A 9,244-nucleotide genomic window follows, 5' to 3' on the forward strand; every position below is an offset into this window, starting at 1 on the left:
ATTTTTTTTTGTCCACGTCGACCCAAACAAATGACGACGGACGAAATGGGTCCTTCGTTGGAGTTGCTCTTATATCAATTTTGATTGACGCGGGTTTAACGGATCTGCATCGAACTTCAGTTTTAGGCTAAAATATCGATTTCGGTAGACAGCCGTTGCCGACAAAACACGGCCCCGCGAAAAGTTCCGTTCTACAGAACCGCACTCAGTTTCAAACCCTCTTCTCCCCACTCGCTTCGGCAGTCCCCCGCTTCCGCCGCCACCGAAGCTAGGGTTTCCGGTCGGACCCGCCGCGAGGATGCCGGCCAGCGCCGCCGGGTCCGCCGCGGAAGGGGAGGAGAAGGGGGCAGAGGCTGGGGGCAGGGAGTTGCTGTACTGCGGCACGGTGCGCTTCGACATCATGGGCCGGCCGTGGAAGGGAGGGCAGGAGGGCAGAGGCAACCTGGTGTCCCCGACGAGGCTGCGCCCTCTGGTGGGCGTGGACATCCGCTTCGTCGCCTCCGGCTGCGGTGAGTTCCTTCCGCCCCTCCTCCGCGCTCGAGATGGCATTGTGGTGTCCTACTCTACTGCATCTCTTCATCCAAGGAGGCATGTGAGCTCGCCCAGTTTGTGCGCCGAAATGCCTGGATTGGTGGATGGCTAGCATCAATTTATGGAGTATCCTTGAAAAGAATCGATTTATGGTCATTTAGCGCTTTTGCTAATGGATTCCTGTATTTTGCTTGCCAGCGGCATGCCACTGTGTTGCTTTGAGCTCTGACGGCCGTTGCTTCTCATGGGGTCGAAATGAGGTACAAGTATGAGTCGATTCCTAATTTTTGTTCGGCTTCTTGCTTAACACTGTTATTTCTAGCAGAATGGGCAGCTGGGGCATGGGGACACTCTCTTGCGTAACCTGCCAACTGTTGTTTCTGAACTATCAAAGTAAGAGAATCCTCTGCATTGCCACGGTGTTATATGTTTTCTCGACATGTTTCTAAATGCTAATTGGCAGTTGGGAATTCTGCAGATATAACATTATTGCAGCAGGTGTTGGAAGAAAACACACAGTGGTCGTAACTGACCAAGGGAAGTCCTTTGCATTTGGTGACAACAAACATGGACAACTGGGGACCGGTTCACTGAAGAAGGGTTGATACCTTTGCCTTTTTCTTTATCTTTATGATTGCCATATGACACAACTAGAAATGCACCAAATGCAACTCTTGTGTGGAAAACTCACTTTGTGCTTGGAGAAATTGCGGAAACATCTGCTTGGAGAATACTCAAGTTTTTATATATTTCCAATGGGTTGCCTGATAAGACAATAGTCCTATAATCTACATATGTGTTCTAGTGTTACCTATTTTTAGAATCTTTGCTAATATATGGAAGACATTTCAACTTTTTCTGGTACCTGTGTTATCATGATTGATTTACATTTCTACCTTTTTGGGTGACAATGAAACGTCAAAACCATATACTTGAGCATACAGAACTTATCATAGTTCAGGACGATGGGGTAGTTCTGGCAACTTTTTGGAAATATGACCATATGGGCAGCTCATTTTCCTGTTTGGTTCTTACCCTGCTGTAGTTTTCTAGTTGTACCTGACTCTGTGTTGTTCTAAATTTGCTGCAGGAACTGTGGTGTCGCCAGTCCCCTGCCTTGTTACTGAAGCGACTAATGCTGTTTGTGGTGCTGACTTTACTGTCTGGCTGTCAACAGTCGAGGGCTCTTCAATACTGTATGGCCTCGCTGAAACTATGAAACTTAAAGATTAACAACCCCTTTCGTCTTTCTGAATAAGAAAAATGCTTTGATCATCTTTTCATGATATCATCTTTTGATTAGTATCTGCTTTGGCCTTAGTTAATGATTTTGTTCTTGTTCGTCAATTTCTTGAAGCAGTATTTTATTCTTCTGTGCTCTTTAGGACAGCAGGTCTTCCCCAGTATGGCCAACTTGGTCATGGAAGCGACAATGAGGTTGATTGCTACTCTGTAACGTATTGCACCTACTGAGTTTGCAATCATCAGTAATTGTGATTTGATTTATGATATTACAGTATAATGCCAAAGTTTCATCGGTAAGTCTAGTGTACGATCCCCAGCCCCACCCCAGGGCAATAGCTGCATTATCTGGGAACACTGTTGTCAAAGTTGCATGTGGAACAAATCATACAGGTTCATTTCCTTTCTTTCTTTCTCTTATTAATTTGAATCTTCAGGATCAACACTGATATTAACACCTTTGCTACACTTGGATGTGCAGTTGCAGTTGATTCAAATGGCTTTGTTTACACGTATGTTCCTTCTCCACAATTAGTTTGACACTGTTACAATCCTGATAGTTATGACTACTAGTGTCTCTACATGTTGTATCAAGTCCCTTTCTGTATACATAAATATGATTAACTTCAGGTCACATATTTATGTTCACTCGTTCCTTTCTTTTTTTGTTTCGCCAGCTGGGGTTTTGGTGGATATGGAAGGTAACTTATTCTTGCCATGTATCTCACTGTATTCAAGATGTATCCTACATTGTTCACCTGTCCACTTTCTTATTACGTAGGTTGGGCCACAATCAACAGAAGGATGAATGGCAACCACGCCTTGTTGAAATGTTTCAAAAGAACAATATCCTGGGTCCCAATGATATTATCTCAGCTGGTTCTGCAAGTTCTGCCTGCACTGCTGGTGGTATGATCCATATATATCTGATGTACATGCTATTTTTGTCATGCACTCTGGGATAAAATTACTTCATGAGTTTATAGCTTGGGCTATATGAAAAACTATAATAGGAAAAGGCAGTTTGAGAATATAGTTTGGCCGGATCACATATGGATCAAACAGCTTTCGTGATTAGTTTACCTTGTACCTTGAGCTGGTATTTAGTTATGTTTGTGTTGCATGTCTTGGTGAGCTGATTATACAATTCAAACATCCAAGTGAGATGACACGATTCTTGAATCATCCTATTTTTCATCCGCAAGTTAGATCTCGTCTCGCTATGATTGGAAAATAGTTTTTTTTGGCGAATGGAAAATAGTATTGTTGCTATACGCCTATACCTTGCACTCTGTCAATCAGATTCGTGTTCTGTTAATTGTGTTGCACTTCTGCAATATTATTATTTTTGAATAAAAGGGTGGACCCTCCAAGCCCCAATTTTATTAAGAACGATGCCACAAACATACCGCTCACCGCCCAGGACAGCCAGCAATAGCTGTGCCAGAATATCAAAGTTTTGAAACAGTACCAACATACTGTTGCAATATTTGTGACTGCTATATTTTAAATAATCATTGGTCGTTTGGTTTGATTTTTAGGTCGCGGGCAGCTGTATATGTGGGGAAAGGTGAAGACTAAAGGCGATGAGTGGATGTATCCAAAGCCAGTTATAGATTTAAGGTTCCTTGCAAGCTGTAAAAAACCATAGTGATGAGCAGTGCCCTCAATGGCTAAACTCTGCTGCTCGGCTATTTTTATAATCAGCTTCCTGTTGAAATAGTATTACACTCACTTATCTTTTTAATAGATGATTTGTTTGCTTCAGCGGTTGGAACATCCGCTGCATGGCTTCTGGTAACATGCACCACGCTGTTGGTGCAGATGATTCTTGCATAAGTTGGGGTCATTCTTTATATGGAGAGAATGGTTATGGTCCAACACAAAAGTAAATCTATTTAAAATGCTAATACTATGTGGAATACAAGTCTTGCAACCTTCGAGATTTCAACCATTAAACTTCTCTTACCAATTATGTTGTGATTTATGTAACAGGTCATCTGGGAGTCCTAAAAAGGTTGACATTCTTGAAGGAATGCATGTTACAAGGTAATTGCGTGAAATCAGCATGTGAATGTTGTCGCATCCTCTGTTCATACTATTATTTTGTACTAAGCTCAGAATACTTCTGCAGTGTTGGTTGTGGAGTTGGGATGTCTCTGATTGTTGTTGACAGGGCAAATGTTGGTGGTAAGCTTGACCAGGTAACTAAATGGGCTTTCATGCACGAGCTGTTTACTTGCTTCAAGTTACGGATAGATTAAAATTTATGCAATTTATTATAATTATTTGTGATGCTTAAAGTTAAACAAAAGAAATGAGTTGTATAAATCAGCAGCATGACTTTGGGTCATGTAGTTACTAGTGAGTTATGTCTGTTAACATGCATGAAACATCTCCTAAACAACCGAGTCAAAACATATTAATATTAGGGACAGAGCTAGGTGATCAATCAGACACATGCTAATAACGAGGAATTAACTTTCAGGAGGTTACATGAAACAAAAATCTCTTGGAATTATTGATCCACGAAGGTTTTTAGGGACATTGTTTGTCAATTTGGAAAGTGCCATTTACTCATATACCTGCCTCCCTCTTTTCTTTGGTTGTCAGTTGTCATGTCTTGTAGTGCTTAGAATGTTAATAACATGCTTCAACTCCCAAGATCAGGAATGTGACTAGTTTACTCAGCACCTTCTTTTTACGGGAATATTAGAGGACTTGATTGAAGAAACTGTTTTTTTAGAGAGAACTGAAGAGCCTATTTAAGTTAACTATACCCTGACCGTAATATCAATGTGTTGTTATATCTCCTTTCATTACCACGGTTTAATATATGTATTATTACTTTTGTCTCAGCTGGATACTTTTGATGGTGATGCTGATGCTATCTTTCAAGGTGTGCATTTCTCTTATCTATTTTTACAATGACATAGTATTAAACTTTGATTTCTCTGCAAATTTTTTTGAAATTTGATGGGCAAATCATTCTAGTTTTCTGTTGCAAAAGACCCTTACCAGTATATTGAAACTAGGTAACTGTCACTTGGTTTTGTAGAGAACGCGAAAGAGCTCTACTTTCCTCCGCGCCGCAAACATCCCGCAGTCGATGAAACAGGTACTTGCCAGGTTTCCTATCTAAGTTCTCCTTGTGTCGATAAATTAGCAAGTGCATTTGTAAATCAGTAAGTGTGTAATAGCACATATATTCTTGTACCTCCAGTGCAATAGCACATATATTCATATACATAGGGCAGCAATTTCACGATGTCACTGCACGTCAATTTCTGGTTGAAATTTAGTGATTTACAAATGTGTTGCAGTCTCTGCAATAATCCAATCTACGAAATGGCATCTTAGCCGATTATACCACTTAAAACAGGCTGGTAAGTGGTAAATCCATTAAAACATGTTAATACTTAGGTTTGTGTACTTGTCGCATGGGTGGGGACTTTTTACTAGTTTATGGTCTACTATGTGGTCTTGCTGTCTTAGTTCCTTCCTTATATTTTTTTTGTATACTCTCATGTCCAATAAAATTAATTAGCCATCTTGTCAACAGTTATTGTGCATGCTTTTAGTCTGCATATGTTATTATTTTTGGACGTAGTCTGTAGAGTCTGGAACTGTTATGATTGTGGCCTTATGCATCTCGGCTGCTCCACTTGTAATGGTTGAGAACTTCTTAAAACAGCACCAGGGGGATCGTTGTAGAAATCTACGAAAGCATGAATTGCAAATTCTGCTGTTACATCTCAGTGACGCCCCCTAAATCATTTAAATAGGAGTATGATTTACATGATGCACATGTTACCATGCCCATTACTCCACTTGTGCCACACTTTTCAAGCCTAGTTCAAGCTGTCCCAAGCTTAGCTTAGAAAATTATCGACTAGGTTGAGCAGTTACTGGCTTACCGCCACAGATTCAGGTTGACCGGTTTTGACATCAAGTATTCCTCCTGCTAATGTTGATCATAATGCTTTCAGCTCAACATTAGGATCCCGAAGTAGATATTTGTTCTCCGCTGCTATCCTTCTGGCTCAAGAATGGGTCAATCGTTTGCTGCATTTTTGTCTTAAAATTTCCTTCGTATGTTAGCACTATGTCTTTGCACCGGCAGTTACGATGCATGGAATTCTGGACCTTATTCTCTCACTCGAATAACCTTTCGCTTGTGGCTTGTTGTTGCTGATCAGCCCCTTCCTACCAAGGTTTGGGCAACTGATGATCACATATCTCATCCTATTCGCTATCAGACTAGAAAACGGAGACCCCACCAGCGTGAAAAAAGTAGTCAAGGTCCATTGGAGTGGTACGAATGTTCAACAACATTACCCTCACTGGATATAGTGGGCCCTGTTTAGCTCACAGCTTCATGAAATATTTTGTCCATCCAATTCTAGACTTCTAGTGCATCATCCCAAACTGAAGCCCTAATCATGGGTGGTTTTGAACTGTTTCACTGCAGAAGAAGAGACACCGGAGGCGAAACAGGCCACGAATTCACGGTCCAACAAGCGCAAGAAAGCCTTGGAACGTGCGGAACCAGAAGACGAGGACGAGACCGAAGAAGTGCCCAAGGAGGAGGCAGGCTCTGGCAGCCATGACCGCGTGCGATCTATGAGAAGGGGCAGAGGCAGGGGAGCCAAGATGGCGGCTCCGGAGTCAATGCCGTCCGGTAGGGGCAGAGGCCGTCCCAAGAAGGGCAGCCCTGGCGCTGCACCTCCGGAAGCTGGAAGCTCTGGACGAGGTGGAAAGAAGAGTGGGAAGCGAGGGAGGCCTCGCAAGTGATCGGCCAGATGAACCTCGGGCTCGCCAACGAATTTTTGGTCAGACTAGATGGCAACGAGAGTGGTTGCTGGTCGTTGGTGCTGCCATGCAAGGTAGTAGTACGACGTGCCGTGGGCCTGGCTATCCCAACAATAGTCATGTAATGTGGTTTTGAACTACCAACCTGATGTACTTGTACTAGATGACAAGGGCCAGGCATGGACACTGTTGGCAATGGCACGGGCGATGATGCCTTAACGACTGATGATGATCTATGGATGAATGAACTGAAAAAAAGATATATCGAACCACGTAGATCGGACGGCTGCGAGCGTGTATATCGAACGGCCGTCAAGGTGACGGAGGTTTCATGTGGATCAACCGATAAACACATGGTAGTTCCCATATGTTTAATGTTCAGCCGATGCGTCCTTTAGAGAAGATGATGTACAATATATTTCACATATTGTATGAAATACCATATATTGAAAGTCAATGTAGATTATTATTTCGCACCGGGGGGGGGGGGGGGGGGGGGATTCCCGGAGACGTCTCTGTCAGTCTACGTGTAGTTTATATTAAAATATTTAAAACATTTCACCTTCTTGTGTTGTAATAAGGTGACTGTAATAGGGCTAGTTTATTCACACCCTTTTTGTTATGTTGTGGCTGCTACTCTGGTTTGCCACCGAGAGCTACCGTTGAATTCTTTGATCGGACTTCCCTTGGCTTTTAATAAATAGTTGGGACGGGGGAGACCTCTTTCTTTTCAAAAATAAAATAAAATCTCATTAAAATACATGCCACTCCCTCCGGTTTAGAAAACATAATTAAATTTATGTGCGTTTTCCTAATATACATGGTTTAAGACGTCAATGCAATTACTCCTACTAATTAGTACTACTCCTATAAGCATGCGGCTGTGTGAATGATTTGCCCACCACTCGTGTCCCCTCATTTAGGGGTTGTGGGAACATCAAACATTTATTTCTCAACTCATTAGGCACATGACTATCTGTTGATGTTATTTTTCATCTCATCTCACAACCAATCGTTAATTATCTAGGTTTCAGAGTTTTTTTAAACACGTCTTGTAAACCGTGAAGAAGGGTGTACAAATATGTACAGACATCCTTTTACAGTGATTCCCCAAGAAGAGAGCTTTGTATTGTGAAAGCAACCAAACAAGACGTCTGTTTCAACTTCCAAGTTCCAACTACTGACTGAGCAAGCAAACAGAAACTACATGCATTGATTCAACACCCACTCTGTGAGTCAAAATTGTCGGTTGTGGCGAACGGCTCCATGACATGACCATAAGCTGCTGCTGATGACACCCACGTTGCACTAGCACTTGGAAGAGCTGGTAGCAGCCGGTACATGCATGATCACGTTCAGGCCTTACGACCTGCAGCACTACGGTCTACGGCTGAGTAGATTGCGGCACACACTGCACTGATGCTGCTGCTAGCTGCTGCGTCTCGGCAGTTGAGTGGCGCACATTGCGTGGCTGGCCATACGAAGTTACACGCAGCAACAAGAGAATCACAATTGGGATTCACGGTAGAACACCAACGCCCCTCCCTGAAACCCATAGTGGGAACTCAGAAAGAAAAAAAGAAAAGTTCACGCAGCTCTGGTCTTCTTACCTATCCGGTCCTATATATGCTTCCCTCGTTTGCTTGGCCGGCCGGCCACAGTTAGTTCACGCAGTTAACTCTCTTCTGTGCACTCCCTCAGCCCAAGTCTGCCATGGCTCGGCTCTACCACCTGACACTCCTCTCGGTCTTCCTCTTCCTGCTCCTCACCGGCCTCGTGGTCACTGACACTAGTGGGGACAGGGCCTATAGTCCCAGCCCGTAAGGGGCTTTAGTCCCGGTTCACCAACCACCAACCGGGACCAAAGGGGTGGGACTAAAGGCCTAACCTTTAGTCCCGGCCCTGTTCCAAGCCGGGACCAAAGGTGCTCCACGTGGACGCCTCGGAGCGCCCTCAGGGGCAGGCCCTTTAGTCCCGGGTCTTTACACGGACCGGGACTAAAGAGTTTCAGATTTTATTTATTTTTGGGTTTTAGGGTTTTAGGGTTTAGGTGTTCGGAAGATTAACGTGATGCCTCGTTTGGTGTTCGGGAATTAGTTTTTATATAATTCTAAATAGAAATAATTATGCATATATATATATAAGATTAACTTATTTTACAAGCGAGCATATATATACAATTATATGGAGATCTCAATTATCAGGACTAGAGTCCGTCTATTCGATTACATGGACCAACATCAGTAATGGCCCCTAGCTACACTAAATCGTCCTTTGTCATCTATAGCTTCCGTTATCAGAAAGGTCGCAAGCTCCTCTGCAACAGCAATCGCGCGTTGCTCTGGTAGGACCTTCTCCCTCATGGCCGTGTACTATATAAGAAGAGGAGATGAATATGAATATCAATCATGATAACAAAGAATGACGGGTAAAAATAGAGGTGTGAATGTTCATTGCTTACGTCGAATCTGTGATCCTTGTGCTCAGAGGTAAACGTGCGAATGGTCTCGCAAACATAGTATCCGCATAGATGCGTCCCCCGTGGCTGCTGGTCGCACTTTACGAGAATATAATATATATCATCAAAATAATAATCTAGCATCATAAATGTATTGAAAATAGAAGTATATCATACTACTACTTACCTGAGCCGCTCTAA

At 42.9% G+C, this 9,244-nt stretch overlaps 1 protein-coding gene across 1 annotated transcript; it reads left to right on the forward strand.

The window, feature by feature from the left end:
- The first annotated feature begins 207 nt into the window (after positions 1-207).
- On the forward strand, positions 208-7,058 carry LOC123413138 (protein RCC2-like). Its single transcript, XM_045106123.1, has 17 exons — positions 208-509; positions 730-791; positions 857-924; positions 1,010-1,131; positions 1,622-1,727; positions 1,917-1,968; positions 2,049-2,166; positions 2,255-2,285; positions 2,451-2,474; positions 2,555-2,682; positions 3,315-3,396; positions 3,542-3,661; positions 3,769-3,822; positions 3,908-3,977; positions 4,633-4,672; positions 4,832-4,891; positions 6,245-7,058. Exons 1-17 carry the CDS (start codon positions 299-301, stop codon positions 6,565-6,567), a joined length of 1,671 nt encoding a protein of 556 aa, XP_044962058.1. The 5' UTR covers positions 208-298; the 3' UTR covers positions 6,568-7,058.
- Positions 7,059-9,244: the final 2,186 nt, after the last annotated feature.

Source organism: Hordeum vulgare, chromosome 1H, assembly GCF_904849725.1.
Source record: "Hordeum vulgare subsp. vulgare chromosome 1H, MorexV3_pseudomolecules_assembly, whole genome shotgun sequence".
In the NCBI taxonomy this organism is placed as follows: domain Eukaryota; kingdom Viridiplantae; phylum Streptophyta; class Magnoliopsida; order Poales; family Poaceae; genus Hordeum; species Hordeum vulgare.

Excerpts from the sequence above, each read along its gene's own strand:
- LOC123413138 (XM_045106123.1), top strand. The coding sequence starts at position 299 with ATGCCGGCCAGCGCCGCCGGGTCCGCCGCGGAAGGGGAGGAGAAGGGG. Across the intron at positions 2,286-2,450 it reads TCAAATGGCTTTGTTTACAC|CTGGGGTTTTGGTGGATATG; the intron begins GTATGTTCCTTC and ends TTGTTTCGCCAG. Across the intron at positions 3,978-4,632 it reads TTGGTGGTAAGCTTGACCAG|CTGGATACTTTTGATGGTGA; the intron begins GTAACTAAATGG and ends CTTTTGTCTCAG.